General features: G+C 40.0%; 3 protein-coding genes across 3 annotated transcripts; all 3 read right to left on the bottom strand.

Annotated features, from left to right (window-relative positions):
• Positions 1 to 474: 474 nt before the first annotated feature.
• drd5a (dopamine receptor D5a) lies at positions 475 to 3,225 on the bottom strand. The gene has a single exon (XM_068316091.1). It carries the CDS (start codon positions 2,995 to 2,997, stop codon positions 1,624 to 1,626), a length of 1,374 nt encoding a protein of 457 aa, XP_068172192.1. The 5' UTR covers positions 2,998 to 3,225; the 3' UTR covers positions 475 to 1,623.
• A 2,754-nt stretch (positions 3,226 to 5,979) lies between these two features.
• otop1 (otopetrin 1) lies at positions 5,980 to 11,196 on the bottom strand. Its single transcript, XM_068316084.1, has 6 exons — positions 10,824 to 11,196; positions 10,447 to 10,583; positions 10,062 to 10,120; positions 9,786 to 9,916; positions 7,441 to 8,345; positions 5,980 to 6,150 (listed from the first exon to the last, which is right to left on the bottom strand). The coding sequence occupies exons 1-6, from the start codon at positions 11,194 to 11,196 to the stop codon at positions 5,980 to 5,982; spliced, it is 1,776 nt and encodes a 591-aa protein (XP_068172185.1).
• A 1,877-nt stretch (positions 11,197 to 13,073) lies between these two features.
• tmem128 (transmembrane protein 128) lies at positions 13,074 to 17,461 on the bottom strand. Its single transcript, XM_068315931.1, has 4 exons — positions 17,311 to 17,461; positions 15,341 to 15,473; positions 15,060 to 15,221; positions 13,074 to 14,055 (listed from the first exon to the last, which is right to left on the bottom strand). The coding sequence occupies exons 1-4, from the start codon at positions 17,411 to 17,413 to the stop codon at positions 13,956 to 13,958; spliced, it is 498 nt and encodes a 165-aa protein (XP_068172032.1). The 5' UTR covers positions 17,414 to 17,461; the 3' UTR covers positions 13,074 to 13,955.
• Between the last annotated feature and the right edge of the window lie 1,258 nt (positions 17,462 to 18,719).

Consider the following 18,719-nt stretch of genomic DNA (forward strand, 5'->3'; position numbering starts at 1 on the left):
GATAAATAGAAACATGTCTGTGAATACTGACCAAGGGTACATGCTAAAAACAGAGGAGTGAGCTCCTCAATGAAATATGCTCCCTTTATATGACTTACATAAAATGATGCTGCAAGATAAAAACCTGTCGCCCTCTACCAGATAATTAGATGTGCAACACATTCATGCACACCCAAGTTTGACTCCAACAGGAACCCCTTTTGCACGTCCCTCTCTTTTTTCATTAATATGCAAATAAAACCAAATAAAAAGAAAAAACAGAAAAGGGCACGGTTTGGAGCACATTGCTGATGAGTAAAATTGAAATTAAAAATTAAACTAAAATTTGAACTCCCCCAACCATTTTAAACTCTCAATTCACATTCGGTAAAATAGCCGAGAACTCATTCCTCTCAGTATGACAGCATTTTATTAGACAAATGATGACACACTTCACTGTTTAAAGGACAGCATACATTCAAATCAGGTCATCTGTACAGTACAAAGATGGAGGTGAGATGAGTAGGAGAAAGAGGTGATGTATGACATCGACTGATGTTGATCCAGTAGCCTCAGGTGAGAATGTGCGTGTTCGAGTGCAGGCTCTATCTGGCAGCAATAGCTCTGTAGCTGACAGATTGTTGCTTTGTGCTATCTGAGTTATTGATTCACACCTTGAAATCTTTGGTCACTGAGGACTGACTCTTCCTTCTGTTTTGCTGGTTTTTGTAAGAAGTACCTGTGACTTAAAAACTAGTTACTTGTTTTGGCCTCAAAGAGAAATTAAAAATCACAAAAAGGCGTTGCAGTTTTGACTGTCATATTGACTCTGGTTTATGGTCGTAATTGTTTGATTTGGAAAAGTGATTCTAGTGTAAACTTTCGCACATCTATAGCACAGGTTTGTTTTTTTGTTGTTTTAATGTTTTACTCCATCAAAGCATTCAGTTACCTGGGCTTGGATCACAGTACATGAGGCGCAGTGCACGTGTCAATGAGGAAGTGGGTGAAGTGGGTAAACATTTTAATACTACATTTTGGCATCATTATACTCCATACCATCACATTCTTGTTATGACTCCAAAGTCTTCTTTGAATGAGCTATAAGGCGCAATATCTGCATTTGAGTAGAGCTGTCTTTGATGCACTGTCTGTAAGGCTGCCCTCAGTTTTCATGCTTAGTGGAGAAGAGGGCACTGGATACACATGAGGTTTGTAAGCAGCAACAGTTTTATGATTCCTCAGCTGAGTCTTTACAAACATTCCCCTCGTGGGGATGAAACGGACGTTTTGAGCTTTATAGCTTCAGCTCCACTGAACCTTTGAACAAATAAACACAGACTTCACTTGTCATTTAAATTAACACCTACACATCACTTTTATCAGAACAGGACAACAACATTACATCTTGTGAATGACGCAAATCGGCGGCAGGTCTGTCTTGTGACGACAGAGGCGTGCGTCCTGCTGAAGTGCCCATGAGGAAGTCAGTGGATCCCCAAAGGGGGCGTTTGCGCAGTAGACCGTGATCTGTGTTCCACGCGTATAGAGGAGAGACTGTGGAACATGATAACTAAGTGAACAATGGCATTATTGTAATTATTAATACATCCAGTTACGCACGGGGGAGACACACAGATGGAGTTAGTGTAATCCATTGGGTGTGAAGGACGACATCCTGTCAAAACTGATGTCTGCCTCGCAGTCCTCCAAGTCACAAATCGAGTCGGTGGCGTGTTCATGGTTGTGTGAAAATTGTGAAATCCTGTCAAACGCCTCTTCGTGTTCCATACATTCAACCACGTTGGGGATCATATTCACGTAGGCGTTCGCGATTTCCTTGTGGATCAGGGTGTCTTGATTATATGAGACCAGCTCATTACTGATGTTAACTGTTTCCACTGGTGTGTTGGAGCAGAAATTGCGACAACCCAACAGGCTGGCGAAGGCCTTCCTGAACTCTGCATTGAAGGCGTAAATGATGGGGTTTAGGGAGGAATTGGTCCAGCCGAACCACACGAAGACGTCAAAAGTAGTCTCGCTGACGCACGGCAGACCCGCGTCCTGGTCTGTGACAGCTCTGTCGCAGAACGGGACCATACAGTTAAGGATAAAGAAAGGTAACCAGCAGCACACAAACACGCCCATAATCACTGACAGAGTTTTGAACACTTTTGTCTCCCGTTTAATCGACGTTTTCAAGGTGTTGTGGTGTTGGCACTCTATTCTGCTGGTTCTGCAACTTTGCGCGTGTTCTGCCGCTCTTTCCAGAGAGGCTATTCTTCTAATTTGTATTTGCGCAATCCGGTATATTCTTGTGTAAGTCACAATCATAATCGCCACGGGAATATAGAAACTTATCAAAGAAGAAGATATAGCATACTCTCTACTCAAACTGGAGTCGCAATTTTCCTCCATCTGTCCACTCGCGGAAGAGTTCCCGGTCACGTCGTCACTGCTGGCTTTGTGCCAGTTTAGCTGAACCGGTATGAATGAAATGAGGACAGACAGCGTCCAAGTGATGCTTATCATTACAAAGGCAACACGCTGGGTCATTTTCCTCTCATAGTGGAAGGGGCTTGAGATGGCCCAGTATCTGTCAACGCTGATAATACAGAGGTTGAGGATGGATGCGGTGGAGCACATAATGTCAAAAGCGACCCAGACGTTGCAGAAAGTACCAAATGGCCAGTACCCCGCTACCTCTGCCACAGCTTTCCAGGGCATCACCAGGACCGCTACGAATAAGTCCGACAGAGCCAGTGAGACGATAAAAATGTTAGTGACTTTGGTCCGCAGGTGCCTAAAGCGCAACACCGCGGAGCAAACCAGGATGTTCCCGAGCAGGGTCCATAGGATGAGCACGGACAGCAAACAGCCCGTCACAGTGCGCACCATAATATCCGTCCTTTGGTCGTTTGCCTCCTCTGCGGTGCTGTTCCACATAATCTCTTCTAGGGGCGACGGCAGAGATTCAATCCCCCGCGCTGATGACAGATACTTGGCTGGGTTCTCCATGTTCCTCTCCTCAAGTAAAGCTGCAGTCCATTGCTACATGCGCGGGGACGAGCGCCCTTATCAGCCACTGACCGTACAGTCCCCATTGACCTGCTCGGCTGCCAACCCGCTGTAGAGTACTGAACCGACGGAGATGGAGAAGTGAGTGCGTTAAAGTTGAGCCGAGCGGCGTGCCAGGTGCGCTGAGGGGGTGAAACGTTGCGAACATTGGCGGGCGCATGTTGCAGCATCCACGGTCCTGTTGTCTGACCCGGCCAAGTCAATGAATGTCTCCAGCGTGCGGAATCCTCATCAGGGTGTAGGTGCGGATGGAGTTCCTACATCCTGCGCTAACCTGGCCAGGGCTGGGCGCTACTGACATCACGCCTCCCTTGTGCGCGCCGTTACGCACAAAGGACAATGCAGTGCGTAAGAACTGGGGTGAGAGAAAGTCAACATTAGGGGGAATTTTGCTGTTTTGTTTCAGAGGGTGTGAAACAATCAGAGCGCTTTCTGTCAATTGGGGTCGACGATGAGACGGAAGTGAAAATGTCGTAGGATCAAAGTTTACAGGAATCACTTAGATAAACACATCCGGCTGCCGGACGCGTCTGAAGACATTTCCTACGCAGCGTGTCCGTCGTAGACAGATCAATGTTATCAATGTTAATACTACATCATCTATCTATGTATGTATCTATGTATCTATGTATCTATGTATCTATCTATCTATCTATCTATCTATCTATCTATCTATCTATCTATCTATCTATCTATCTATCTATCTATCTATCTATCTATCTATCTGTCTGTCTGTCTGTCTGTCTGTCTGTCTGTCTGTCTGTCCATCTATTTTTGTTCGATCTGGAGGGAGTCGTCAATCTTAGGTTATTGATTGGTGATTGTAGGTGACAGCTCTTACCTGTGAGCACTTGAACCACATGAACCACATTCTGACACCGCGAGTGACTTCAGAGTCCAGAGCTGCGTGCGTGTGTGTGTGTGTGTGTGTGTGTGTGTGTGCGTGTGTGTGCGCGCGAACGCGTGTGTGTGCAGCATCAACTCAGTTTCCGGCTTTGTAACGTCACTGGTATTTTTAGATGTGTCTGCGCGCCTGTCAAATCAGTCTGACATTACGTCAAAATAATCTCCCGACGCCCGTTGCTAAACTCTCATGAGTAACCTATAATCTCTCCATGTCATGTCAGACGGCGACCTGTGTCTGACACATTTAATTCTGTCTTTACTTGTTCCAGATGTTCCCATTCAGTGGGTTACTGGCCACTGATTGGGGTCAAGTGTCTGAGAACACTGGTGGTTCTCTAAGGTTGGTGTCTAAATTATGCCTATTTAGATTATTATTATTGCATATAGGAAAACAATGTCAGATGAAGTCATTGTGTGTCGATACATTTGTCGGATACTTAATTCACAACATGCAAAGCAATGGTTTTCACTTTTAGACATTATCTATCTATCTATCTATCTATCTATCTATCTATCTATCTATCTATCTATCTATCTATCTATTGATCGATCAGTCTGTGTCTGTCTGTCTGTCCCTCCGACTGCAATGTAAAATTCTACAAATATAAATAGCGCCACCACGTGGTATAAACGAGAAATACCTTCTGCTCCCTCCAAAATCCACTCATAAATTCTGTCATGACGAGCGCAAGATACCGTGAAAGAGATGAAATCCATCTCGTATAGGAAAAATGATAACTATCATTTATTTCAACGAGTGAAGGATATACATTCATCACTACTGTACACATAATTTCATATGAGCACCATTTCATTAGAATTTCACAAAATTGTAATTGTATCACAGTGTCTGAATGATGATTTTAATTAACATGGCAGTGTTTAAAAAAAACATGATATAAGTACCTGTAGAACATGCTGGCATACAGTGAAAACACACAGTGGATAGCACCAGGATGAGAACTCACTGATATAACTGTACAGAATAGTAAACATATGATTTAATATTATAATTTTAAAAATGGTTAATTAATGTCAGAAACTAGGATGGTTTTCGTTGCTGGTGTAAACCTACAATCTCTGGTCTGATGAGTGACAGTTGTCATAATAGCAATACTTCTTTTTCATTGATATTCTTTAAATTGGTGCCGCCTATTCTTATCAGAACTATTATGATACAAGGTTCTCACATCAGACTAAAGATACACCAGATTTGAACAAAATTTAAACCAGCTTTTTAAAGCTAATATAGATGATTTCTTTTAGGATATAAAAAGTAAACACTGTCTGACAGAAAGTTTGTTATCACACTTTGCCCTACTTGATAAAATGTGCATACAGATCCATAATAATGAGCAGTCTACCTAGTAACATACTTTTCAATATAACTTAGCATTCAACTTGAGAGAACATATAAGATTATTCAAACATTGTGCTAAGATTGTCACTATTGCAGCTCAAGTGTTGCTGAGTGTTACATTAAAAATAAAACACATGAACTACTACAAGGAGAAAATGAGAACTATATCCATATATAGTGGTACACCAATGAGGCTCTGGCAAATACAGTACTATTATCTTATGGTGTATTTAAGATTAGCAGGTGTTTCATTGGTTTAGCTGTGGTATTCTCTGATACTGTTATTTTAAAGCTGTACAAAATAGTGCATAATGTGCAGATACAGCATTTATTTACACATGATGCATCAGTGAGGAGAACCTACTGAAATATGTTTACAGGGCAAAGGTAGAAAGTACCCTATTTCTATCAACAAATGAGGCCTTATATTACACAAGGTATATCTTTAAGGGACATGGGTTGTAGTAGATCGCCTAGTGTTCCTCTGTAATCCCAACACTCGGCAATCTACTTATTCTTTGTCTCAATGGCTTGCTTTCAAGTCTCCTCGAGAGTGACCCATACAGCCTCCTAAACGGTTGACCTGCGCTGAGACACTCCAGTGGTGTTAGTGGTGGCAGGTGTTCCAGTGCGTGTTCAGTCATCTCACTCTCCTGTCAGACCCGGCGGAACACCTCGAAGAGGGAGGCCACTGAGTGCATGCGGTAGAAAAGGCTTAAAGGAATGGAAAAATTGAGAACTGTGGTCCATATGCTGAAGCCAAATGTCTCTTGCTCCAAACCGTTGTCATACTGTGGCCGGCAGCCAAAGGCAGGAAGTATCCACAGCTGAAAGACAGAAAGGTATAGTACAGTTTGTGTGTTTCTGGCCATGTGAGGGCAGCACACTCCCAACATCTGCATACTGGTTCTATTTCCACACTTAGAAAGCAGCAGTAAACTTATATTTCCATAAATTTGTCTGGCTAAATGCTACAACACACTCACCAGTCAGGTACTAACTCTGTCAGTGTGATAATTAAAGTTAGGTGTGGAGTGTCCTGTAATTGTTATGGCTTTGTGTTGAAAACAGCTGTAACAAAGGGACGAGAGCAGTGACAGTGGGTAATAAACACAAAACAGCGTGCCTAAAGACACTAAAATGTAAAAATCAGAGAGGGGTTAAAACACTCTGATGCTGCTGTGACATCTGTCACATCACACATAACCATCTATGCCATTATTTTGTATAAAAATAATTATATAATAAGCTTTCAAACAGTGTTTTCCCTGACTGAAACACATGCAGCAATAATGAGAAGGAAAAATGTAAAAAATAAATAAATAAATATATATATATATATATATATATATAAATCTGAGGCACTCATGCTATATATATGTACGCGCGCGCGCACACACACACACACACACACACACACAATATTGCCAAAAGTATTTGCTCAGCTATCCAACGCACTTAAATTTAGGTGTTCAAATCCTTTTCCATGGCGAAAGATGTACAAAATCAACCACCTAGGCATGCAGACTACCTACGAACATTTGCAAAAGAATGGGTCTCTCAGAAGCTCAGCGGCATGGTACACTGACAGGAAGCCACCTGGGCACTAAACAAGGTCCATGAAGACATTTGATGAGTGAGAAGAACTTGACTGGCCTGCACAGAGGCCTGACTTCAACCCGATAGAACACCATTGGGATGAATTAGACTGAGAGACAGGGCTTCTCGTCCAGCGTCAGTATCTGACATCACAAATGCCCTTCTGGAAGAATGATAAAACATTCCAATAAACACACTCCTAAAAGTTGAAGCTGCTACAGCCTCAAGAGGTGGACTGACATCATGAGAAATTCTTTGTATTAGGAACTGGATACAACTGAAGGTCATATTTGTGTGAAAGTAGATGAGCAAATAGTTTTGTAAATATAGTTTAGAATATTTAATATAGTGCATATAGTGTAAAAATGAAAGAATTCTAATTTGTATTTAAAGGGCTTCAACTGATTTCAGAAATTCAGTTGTTTCAAACAGTTAACATTCTCTTTGCCTTTATTTAGACTTTATACAAAACAAATACGCTTCAATCTAACTGAATCTCACCATGCACACATGCTTACCGAAATGTTGCACATTAGCATGAAAACAGCAATGTTCTTCAGAATCTGTCTCTTTACACTTGGTTGCTCCACTTTTTGTCCCACAGGCAGCGGGACTTCAGAGGGTTTCCTGGGACACCTGAACACCTGTCCACTGCCCTCCTGCTCGCTTTCCATGGTGGCACAGGTCCGGTCTGGAGTCTCATAGGCTCGGTTGATGATGCCGTTGTACGGTGGGGCTAAAGAGGAGGTTACGGAGAATATTTCTGGAGCAGCTAGAAGCTCAGGGTCCTCCATTTCTCCATTCTCTTGCTGCCGATATAGAGACTCTACAATGAAAAGGTTCTGGATGTACTTCTCCAACACAATGAGCAGAGAGTACACGAGGTTGGTCCAGCGGTGAGGAGGATTGCTGCTGGTGCTTAACACGGCCACAACGCTGCACCAGGACATGAGCCAAGAGCCAATAGAAGACCCAAAAAGCAGTTCTGTGTCCAGCTGTCTGGATGGATTCTTGGAGGTGTCAAGTGGCATATGATCTGATCGGTATATGAGTAACCCTGAAGTACCGGCAGAGCACATGAACACTAGCATAATAATACCGTAAATGTAGAACATGGAAATGGCCGACTGACGCATTTGAAGAGACTGCTCTACATGGGTGATGTAGACCACCAGGATGCCGATAGTGCTGGCTAATGCCAGCAGACCTAGAATTGGGCCTAACGTCAGGCCCTGGGTTTTGGTGGCCAACCTTTTCCGATTTGAGGAGATGTCAATGGTCCGCCCGATGTTCTTCCACATGACAAAGAGCATGGCAGAAACGAAGATGTGGTACTCGATGTTAAAGGGATAGAGATAGTAGAGGCTGCTGGAGAACATGGAACAAGTGCTGGTGGTGCAGTTACATTGGGGATCAGAGTGCACTGCAAAAACAAATATAAACAGATGCATATTCATGAGAAAAACCCACTATTCAGCACTAATATTATCTATTAAGACATTGTTAAAAAACAACCATCACAATACTGTATGGGTAGGAAGATCAAAAGAACAATGCTATCAATAAAAGAATGAATGGAAATAGCTTTAACAAGTATATAACAAGTAATTAAATAGTTGATAATATATTGGAACCATGTTAAACTAAACTTTGTAATACTTTTATTTCTTTATTTCCTTGAGACGGACTGAATAGACCGAATGATCCAGAAATTCACAAGTAGAAGCATAAATGATTTGAAAAAAAGTCATTTTAAAGAACAAGATTAGTCATATGTATCCCCTACCACATGATGCTTATTTCTAATTTATATAGGTTTGAAATAAATAAATAACCAAATAAATAAATGTATAAATACACACATATACATATAAATACATACATACATAAATAAATGCATACATACATACATATACATACATAAATACATATATACATACATACATACATACATACATACATACATACATACATACATACATCTGAGGCACTCATGCTACCATAATAATCAGGATCACCATAAATGGAAAGATGGCCTAGGGGTTTATGGGTTATCTCTCAACAATCAAGAACTCACAACAAATCTTATGCTGCTATTTCTTTGATTTACTTTGTTTTTGTCCTGTTGGATGAGAAATAATTTCATGGCGGCAATTTTTGAAATGTGTCAATCGTGTTTTGCATTTGTTGGCATTGAAAATGTCTGCACTTATATGTCAAGACACCTTAACATAATCATATGAATTGAACTTGAAATTTTACTCATTAGCTGAATGACTGGACTTATATTTTCAAATTGATGACATTGCACTTTTTAAACTCTTTGCCAATTGCAACATGCTGTGGTTGCACTGGTGCCCTCTTCAGATAATCTCAACAAGAAAAAGACTGCCACATGCCCCTCCCTCATCCTTTCTTAACCCCCCCGAAAGGCCACCACTATGGCACTGCAACCTTTAATTAAAAAGGCAACAGCAGTCAGGGTGCAGCCAGCCTCGTAGCCAGCCGGATATGAGGAGGAGCAGTCGAACCCCCCAACCCGAAGCTTAGATGTATCAGTTACTGTAATTGCAGCACCCTTGGGAATAAGCAGCCTAGATACAAAGCCTTCTGAGGTCAAGTGGGGGGTTGCCAAGTAGGATGGCGGTGGCTGAAGTGTGGGGAAAGGGCAGGAAAGGGGACCTCGGGGTTAGCAACGCTGTGTGTCTCCTGAAACCTAATAGAGACATTCGACGAAAACAAGACCTCCCATCCCCTTCACAAATCTTCTTTCCTTTCTTTTTCTTTCATTCATTAAAGGGAGCTCTCAGTGGAAAAGAAGAGTCTTGTACTCATCTTTTACAAGACAGCAAACGGCCCTTACCTATAGTGAGGTTTTTGTAACCCAGGGCAGAGAGTCTTCTCTTATGATTATTCAAGAAGTGCTCAGCTTCTGACATCACACCGTTACACCACAAGAGCAGGTTGGTAAAGACTGCATGGATTACGCCAAACCTGAGGAAATACGCAAGTTCATGATTGATAGCATCTGTCAGTGTTATGATGCAGGCTTTGACATGCATGTAGATTTTATATTGGGTTAATTCTATAATAACAGACAGGTTTCTTAACAAATTATTAAATCATGCATTTCACAGACCTCTCAAATGTTTCAAAGCTCTTGATGACATCCTTAATGTGAAACCAGAGAAAATGCACCTAAACATAATAAAAATAAAACTTCAACATAAAGCATATCATTTAACAAAATAAAATCTTATGAAATGTGTTTTACAAACAAAAAAACACTTGAGATTTGATTGAAGTGCCTTTACCAGAAACGTTTCCCTTGTCATATGCAGTTACACTCAAATAACATGCACAATGATGGGATTATATTGTTGCAGCAACTCACCTCAGCAACAAAGAGCACATTATTCAAAGGCCTATCTGGTTAAGTGAGTGCTGAGAAAAAAAAGACACAGTGCCTAACGCTGCTGAAAGATTATCACTTTATTGAAATGAAAGTTGGGTTGTAAACTTACCTGCGCTACGGTGTGAGTTGCATGAATGACAGGATATACCCCGAGCACAGCCGACACACAAGACCGGTAGCCAACATAATACCCGATTCGGAAAGCGTCCATAATCAGAGAAAGGAGTGCCAGGAGGGTCAAACCACCTACCAGAAATTTAAAAATAAAAAAAACCTTTCAGACACAGATGCAACTTTATTGTAGTAACTCTGTTTTCGTCGGTGAGTGTGTCAAGCGCAGACCGTCAACTGTAACGATTGTGGTTTGATCAGAAATAGATTGAATCATTTCTAACACGAGTGAAACAATCTATATCTGACTTCTTCTTCTTCTTCTTTTGGAGTTAATTGCTGTAATCTTGCACGGGCATCACCTCACACACTCACCTCTTATCCAGCATGTGGTGGCGTGGACATCTTTCTCCGACGGCGAGTTCTTCTGTCTGTCCCGCACCAGGATGTACCACATCATCCAGATCAGCTGGAGGATCATGAGGCAGGTGACGAAGGACAGCAGGTGTTCTTCCTTGACAGTCGGGCCATGGTGCGCAATGGCCAACATCAACGCCGCCCCGATCAGCAGCACGTTTGTCCCGTACTGACCGCTGAGGATCTCTGCGCTTTTCCTCGGATAGTCCCGAGAGGAGTTGCATTGAATTTTAGAGAATATCGTCTTGTCATGCTCCGAGCTTGACGATGAGGATGAACTGTGACAGTACTTGTTCAAACACATGATATCCAGACCGTTGTGCTCTACCATTGTGGGAGACATGAATTAAAAAAGTGTAGAGCCGGCCGACGAGTCAAGTCAAAACGGCGCGCTTTAAGTGCGTCCGAGGGAGTCCAGGTGCGTAACCTGTTGCTACGAGGTGGGGATTCAGCCTGATAGGTAGTCTACTGTGCCAAACATGCTCATTCAATCTTCAAGGTCCGGCTCAGCGGTCACGCATAGTTTCCTCGTCCAGTCTGAGGATGGTTTTAATAGATGCCAATGTCATCTTGTAAAGCAAAATCAAAGCATGCTCCACAATAACACACACACACACAAAAAAAGCGAGTTTCGCCTAAATCCACCTCTTCAGCGCGGCTGCCAGGCAGTCTTTCCAAGTCTCCTGAAATCCTCTCAGGGCAGAGCTATCGAGTGTTAAGCATGCAGGACTGGAGGAGATGAAAAGAGAGATTACATTTCACAAACCTGTGATATTTACAGGCTGAAGACAGGTGACCTGCTCTGACAGCGTTTCAGATCCAAGTGCCACCCCACCCCATCAAAGCCCTTTGTCCAAACTCGTGCTTGAGTTGTGATTTTAAAAAAATCAAGGAGAAACATACAATATTCCGCAATGGTTTCTGTGAGTGGATGTTAAGAAGGAGGGCACTGAGACCATCAATGTGATCATGAACCTCTGGTTCCATATAAATACCGAGCAGACGGTCATAACAAAAAATCAACAGACAAAGGATGTTGTTGAAGTAAAATAGGAGAGTGTGTGAACTTCATTCACTACATTCTAATTATTCATTCATTCATTCATCGTCAAATACAATACCTGCTTCATCTGCCGTCGCGGGTCGCAGAGTGCTGGAGCCTATCCCAGCTGACTGGGGGCGTGAGACAGGGTACATTCTGGGCACGACGCCAGGGATTAATTATTGTTTTATCTGTTTTTAAAAAGTAGACAGGGTTCTTTGTTGATTTAGTATTCTTTAAAAAATACAGAATGTATTTATTCAATTATTCTCACAGCCCACCACCTTCGAGATTCACAGCAGAATGATGAGGACCTTCTTCTAGACTAGACCGTGAGGATGGATGGATGAGATCAACTTATCTGTCTTATCAGCACATAGTGACTTCTTTAACACTTCCTTTCAGCGGGTTAAGGAAAGAGTCAGGTCGATTTACTATCAGGGCCCCTAATGGCCAATGATTGAGTCTTGACATGGCTTGATGTAATCGGTGTTGAGATTTATTTGTTCTTCAAGGTTCATCATATCAGAGATTTAACATATTTGAGGACAACAGTGTGGTTCTAAGTGCAAATGTTTAAAAAGGAATGCTTTTTTACTCAGGAGCCCCAGTCTGGTGTCGCCCGAGACTCAATCTCATGGGAGAAAAATACTTTTATTTCAGACAACTTTGGGTCTTTATTTGCTGCAGTTTTCAAATTTGTTGCAATTTCAGACAACTTTGGGTCTTTATTTGCTGCAGTTTTCAAATTTGTTGCAATTTCAGACAACTTTGGGTCTTTATTTGCTGCAGTTTTCAAATTTGTTGCAATTTCAGACAACTTTGGGTCTTTATTTGCTGCAGTTTTCAAATTTGTTGCAAGATGTTTCATCAATAAATTTTTACAATGTTAGCTTTTTTAAATTCAGAAAGTTTATCACTGGGAAAAAAAATAATGAGTGAAAGTCTGTATGTGTAAATTGCTTTATGAATAAAAACTTTGAAGGTATTAGGTTAGAAATGTTGCGATATTTCCTACACAGTAAACCATCACAGCTGTGAAAGTTCATGTAAAAATGTGCATATCTGAATTCTGTTCATCTGATTCAGCGTCAGACTGTTGTGCATGCCGAGTCGTTATGACTTCATCATTGCTTAATGACACACACAAAAAAAGGAACTCTTGGTGTTATTAAAATATTTTATTAAGAGCTCGTTATTAAAAGAAGGTCCTAATATTAATCCACAGAATTCCAAAATGTAGTTTGCTGGACAGAATGAGTCACATATCTGCATACAGCTTTCTTTTTTTTTTCATTTGAGATGACTGAACTCACAGAGAACAAACCACCACGTTATAGACTGCAACAAAGCCGGTCCACACAGAGGCCAACATCACTTAGACACGATTCCACTTTGACTCCAAGAGCTGATGGGTTTTTTATTATTCCAAACTTCTTTAATTTACAATATTTAGGGTATTTTTAAACCTTTTACTGTATCACTATAACTACATGTACAATTTTATATATATATAAATATATGCCCAGATTATGCCACAAGAAAGAAAAAAAATGAAAGTAAAAAAATGCTAAACTCAACTATGTTTTTAACAAGTTGATGTGAACTTCAAATTTTTTCAAGTGTAAAGCATTGGTATTGAGAAATGTACCAACCCATTTTCAAGAAAGTTGGGACGCTGTGTAACATTTCAGTAAAAACAGCATGTAAGCCTTAAGTGTAACTAAAAATAACCCATAGACAACACTTCAAATATTGAAAAAAGAAAATTAGACCTTGTTAAAACTTATTCCAAAAAAGTTAGGACAGGATTACACTTTTTAAATTTCAACATTTGATTAAATTTCAATTAAATCTGGAGTTTTTATGTTGTGCAAATCATCAAATTTTGTGCCTTTTCATATTTTACACAGCTTCCCAACCTTTGGGGATTGATCTTTGGGTTGTAGCTTTTAACGACATGTTTCAAGCATGTTCACAGTTGCAGCACACGGCCACATGTTTTAACACTGATCAAATCGAGGGTGTGTCCTTCAATCCCATCAGTGTTATCCAAGCAAAGAGATGAGCATGACCACACCCATGAATTGAGTAAAGAGGATGAGTGGCGTGAAGAAGGACCACACCGGCCACAGGGCAATGTTGAAGCTGCAAGAAAAGAACAATTAGAAATTTGCGCAACAAATTTGAAACAACAGTAATGATTAATTTTAATCCAATTTTCTCTTATTTTCATTCACTCACTTCTGCTTGACACAGATTCAGATTCAGAAACAAGGCAGTCAGAGACTGCAACAGTCAGAGACTGCAACACCCCTGAAATCAAAATTTTACCATGACCTACTTTCATAATGGTCGCAGCAATGAATTCTATATTGTACTATAGAGTATGTGGCTTTTGATTTCATATTTGTAAGTTGACCACTGCTAGAGGTATACTGTAGCAGGCAGACTCAGGAAAACCTACAACATTGTTCTGGGCATTAAAAAGGAATAAAAGTAAAAATTTGACTTGGAACTAGCTTTTCAAGGTCAAGTTTGTGATTTAATTTTCATCCCCCTTTTCAACGCCTCTTGTTTCGTCTTTCTATCTTATCTGGTTCCCGAGATGTGCGCAAAACAATGTACAAAAGTTGAAATTTGACCTTGACCTAGTTTTCTCAAGGTCAAGGTAATCATCTCATTTTCATCCCCTTTGCTGCCCGAGTAATGTGCTTTTTCTTTCACTTTTCTATCTGCAAAGGTTGTGAATATATTTGGTGGACGGACGGACACTGACAATTATAATACATCACTGCTTCGCGGGATGTAATGAGTATTCCATTTCCATCTGAATGGGTGTCAGCAGTTGTTCCAGGGGAGCCAAGGGTACAACCAACTATCTCTGATCAATCCAGAGAGGTAGACCTTAACTTTTAATGCAAAGATTTGGCAAGTATGCTATACTATGTTGTTGTGAAAGTAGCCAATGTTTGGATGCACAAAAAAACCTAAACATCTAAGCAGTAAGTATGGAAAATTCAAATTATGTTAGCTTGATTGAAAATTGGCATGCGTAAGAATAAAATTAAAATGCTCTTCTAAAACCAAGTTCCACACTATACCTACAAAACTAAATGGATTATAATGGCTCATTTATTTTCCTATTTTACCTGCAAGATGCTGCAATGAATGCTGCAGTGGTGATGGGAGGAATGGCTGGGTACTCGTGGTCATAGTGCTTAATGCCTTTGAACCACTCCAGGTACACAATGCAATACATGGCTAGAGACAGACAGACCCCAAGGAGGATCAGTCCCACATTGAACCACCAACTGGAAAAATAGGTTCAAAAGAGTAGCATTTATTTGACTTGAAGGAGGTGAAATATATCCAGTTTTAAAAATTGTTATTAAAAAATTCTTAAACTAGATTTCAAAAACAAATTTGTTACCTTTTGATGTTATTATTCTCAATGATGTTGCGGAGAAAATCTATGTAGTAGGTCACACCGATGGATGCCAGGATCCAGAAAACAGAATGTCTGTTAACACGAGGAAGAGGTTGGGAATCTTTTTCCTCCTGACCTAAAAGTCAATGAAAAAAATTGTGAAAAAAAAGAAAAGAGTTCCAGTTATTCTCAAGCACTCAAACCAGAGCTCAACAAATTATGAGCAATGATGTCCTCTAAGTGTTTTGACTTCTAGTGACTTATAGAACACAGAAATGAATATAGTATCAGTTTTCTCCTGCAAGCGATTGCCCAATAAATAACAATGCATCCATAATACTTTAGTACAGTAATTTCCATACTATAAGGCACACTGGACTATAACGCTTACTTTCAATCAATGGCCTTTTTTAAAACATTTTTGATATATAAGGTGCACTGGTTATAAGGCATATCTGATTATAAGGTATACCTTCAATGAATGGCCTATTTTAAAATGGTTTTCACATATAAGATGCACTAGATAATAAGGTGCACTGTTGGTTTTTGAGAAACTTAAAGGCTTTTAGGTGTGCCTTATAGTGCGGAATATACTGGTACTCATATCTTTATTCACATTATATTTTACTGTAGTCACCAACTTCAGAAGTTAGACGGACAGGTGATTTCTTGAAATGCAGCATTACCTTGAGTAAAATCACATATCTGCCTGAGTTTGAACAATACTGTAAACATTTTAACACAAGAGCACAGTTTTTGAAACATCTGCCACATTCGTCATCTAAAGATGACATGGCTAGAAGATACAGTCTGTAAAATATGATCAAGATGACCTTATTAAAAATCAGGTTTCCATGAAATCCACCAAAAAACGAACTTCATAAATGAGTTCAAGTATCACAGGGTATAACTACTTATCATAGTTAACACAGTATATGTATGAAATGTGATGAATTGACTAAATACACCAATAATTTGTCAATCAGCAAATTAAGAAGTCTAGTCAATTTTAGGCATTTTAATGTACAAGGATTACTTAAAACTCTAAAACTAAAAGGCGCTTAGACACTTTGAGTGTGTACAGAATTCACTACTAATACTGTAGAACTGGTTTTAATTCTAAATCCCCACCTGTCAGGTTTAGTAAGTTTGAAATTGATCCCTTTCAAGGATATAATTGACTTCCCAGAGAGGTATTGATCTCTATAAGTTGCTGGTTGATTTCATGCATCAAATCCTGCTGTAAGCCACTGATGGGCATCCCAGTCTACTCTGCAGGGTTCACAATGAACTCACTGCCCTTGACAAGGATTCGGTCTACATCTTTAATTTAAGAGGACTCCTGGTGGCATATAAACCAGAATTTATGTAATTAGTAGCAAGAAAAGAAGAAGAAAAAAAACAGAAAAAGGAGGTAATGGTAACTCAACACATGTTTTGTCTGCTGCTTATATTCCAGTTATCATTTTACACTAGCAAAGCGATGACCCTCAGATTGGGGACAGTGGAGGAGTTGAGTTTCCCTGGATTATGTTGCCGATCTGACACAGCGTTAGCCTAAAGTCAAAACAATCAAGAATTGCTGGATTCCTGCCAAAGGGGGCCACAAAGCTGGATATTTAGCTGCTGCAGAAACTGTGTTTAACCCCCAAAGAGCAGACAGCGATAGAGAATAGAATGAAAAACGCCAAAGCTGCTGTTTTTATATTTTAGCAGGCATGGACCAACCTAACAGCTCACCGAAAGCTTCTTTAAGCAGCTATTGTTTGTTTAACGATGCCCATAGAATGCAATTTAGAGAAATGTTGCCATCGTCCAACCGGTTATACGGTGACACAAAGTTTCATTAGAACGTTACCGATATCAGTGTTTACGATTAGCATTAGCTTTGCAACAAAACTAGTTGACGTTGCATAGCGGCAATAGCTAGCAATATCAATGAATGCATGCATGTCATATTTTATTAACCTTACTCTTTTCATTTTCGTCACTCGATGCTGTTGTTTGCATAAGAAACTCCGCATCTCTCTTAAATCTGTTCCGCAATGAAGCGAGCTCACTATCATCGAGCATCATGCTATCACTATCCGTAACTCACTGTAGCTCTGAATGCTAATTGGCTTTTACAATGTACTTCCTGGGTTGATTCACGGGCCGCTTTTTTATGACGCAATTTAAAGCGACAGTGTTTTAGTTGAATTTTGCTAATGTCAAGAATGCAGAGAAAACTGAGAAATGATCATTATGCATCAGATCAGTTGGCACATTTATATAGACTGAAGGTCAAAGGTTAAATATGACAGACTGGCAGCATCACGTGATGCGTGTACCGATAATAATACTGGTGCAGCTCTTTTTCGAGTTTTGACAGGAGATTGTTTTTTGACTGACATTTTCCCACAAAAAATAATCTTGACCGAAACATCAAACAAATTAGACCACCAAGCCGGCAGTTAAAATTTTGTGTCTGCTTAAATTTATTTTAAGAGCACCTATATATAACAATATAAAAATTAGGACACGTTTTTCTTATTTTTTTGCTAGAAAAAAAAAAAAGCATGAAGAAAATCGACTGGATAAAGGCTTGATGGTTGCTATTTATTTTGTAGCACTTGGTCACTGCATCCCACTTGTTGATGTGCGCTATCACTTTATGAGGTTATGGGTTCAGTTTTTTATTCTAACCTTTGTTAAATGTCATTTTTCAAAAAGTTCAACATTTTCATAGAATATTGCATGAGTTAAAAATATTGTCATATCTAACTGAGCTTTGGGCTCTCCTGAGTGTCATTCTATTTTCGGTGTGTAATTTATTAATTACAATACTGCATTTCACGACTAATATTTAATACCTTTGTTTATATTATTCAATTCACCTGGTCTGCACCTGTGAGGGGGAACAACTGACTATTGCTGACAAACAGATAAAAGAAACAGTTTTATCACGTTGTGATTTCTTCTGCAGAGGTCCCAGATAAGAGAGCTACCTCATACTCAGACATAACATCCCACAGAAGTCTGGGTCTTTCTCTGGGGACTACAAGAAATACATGGCAATGTTAAAATCCTTTCATGAGCACATGTAGCATAAATGCAAGTTAATTGTGAGTCTAGCACACTACTAATGCCATGTGTGACTAACAAGCAATTGAAAATTGCCATAAATGCGAAGGTACCAGACATATTCAAATATAATTCCACAAACTGAATGATTGTACATTGTGATCTCTGACAGTGGCAATAGAAACTCACATACCAAATGGCTGTGCTAGTCCATTGAAATGTGCAATAAATTTTATGTTGTGTTAAAAAATTTATTTTATTAATTTCATTCCAGTTGACTTGCTAACCTTTGGCACAACCTAAAATCGTGACTGACTTT

This window comes from Antennarius striatus, chromosome 5, assembly GCF_040054535.1.
Source record: "Antennarius striatus isolate MH-2024 chromosome 5, ASM4005453v1, whole genome shotgun sequence".
NCBI classification, from domain to species: Eukaryota; Metazoa; Chordata; class Actinopteri; order Lophiiformes; family Antennariidae; genus Antennarius; species Antennarius striatus.

What these genes read in the sequence shown, in the direction of transcription:
- tmem128 (XM_068315931.1), bottom strand. Translation starts at nt 17,413, where the DNA reads ATGATGCTCGATGATAGTGAGCTCGCTTCATTGCGGAACAGATTTAAG. An exon ending in GAGTGACGAAAATGAAAAGA is followed by an intron (nt 15,474 to 17,310) that starts GTAAGGTTAATA and finishes ATTGACTTTTAG; the next exon opens with GTCAGGAGGAAAAAGATTCC. An exon ending in GAGAATAATAACATCAAAAG is followed by an intron (nt 15,222 to 15,340) that starts GTAACAAATTTG and finishes CTATTTTTCCAG; the next exon opens with TTGGTGGTTCAATGTGGGAC.
- drd5a (XM_068316091.1), bottom strand. Translation starts at nt 2,997, where the DNA reads ATGGAGAACCCAGCCAAGTATCTGTCATCAGCGCGGGGGATTGAATCT.
- otop1 (XM_068316084.1), bottom strand. Translation starts at nt 11,196, where the DNA reads ATGGTAGAGCACAACGGTCTGGATATCATGTGTTTGAACAAGTACTGT. An exon ending in CAACTCACACCGTAGCGCAG is followed by an intron (nt 10,121 to 10,446) that starts GTAAGTTTACAA and finishes TATTATGTTTAG; the next exon opens with GTGCATTTTCTCTGGTTTCA. An exon ending in AGCTTTGAAACATTTGAGAG is followed by an intron (nt 9,917 to 10,061) that starts GTCTGTGAAATG and finishes GTATTTCCTCAG; the next exon opens with GTTTGGCGTAATCCATGCAG.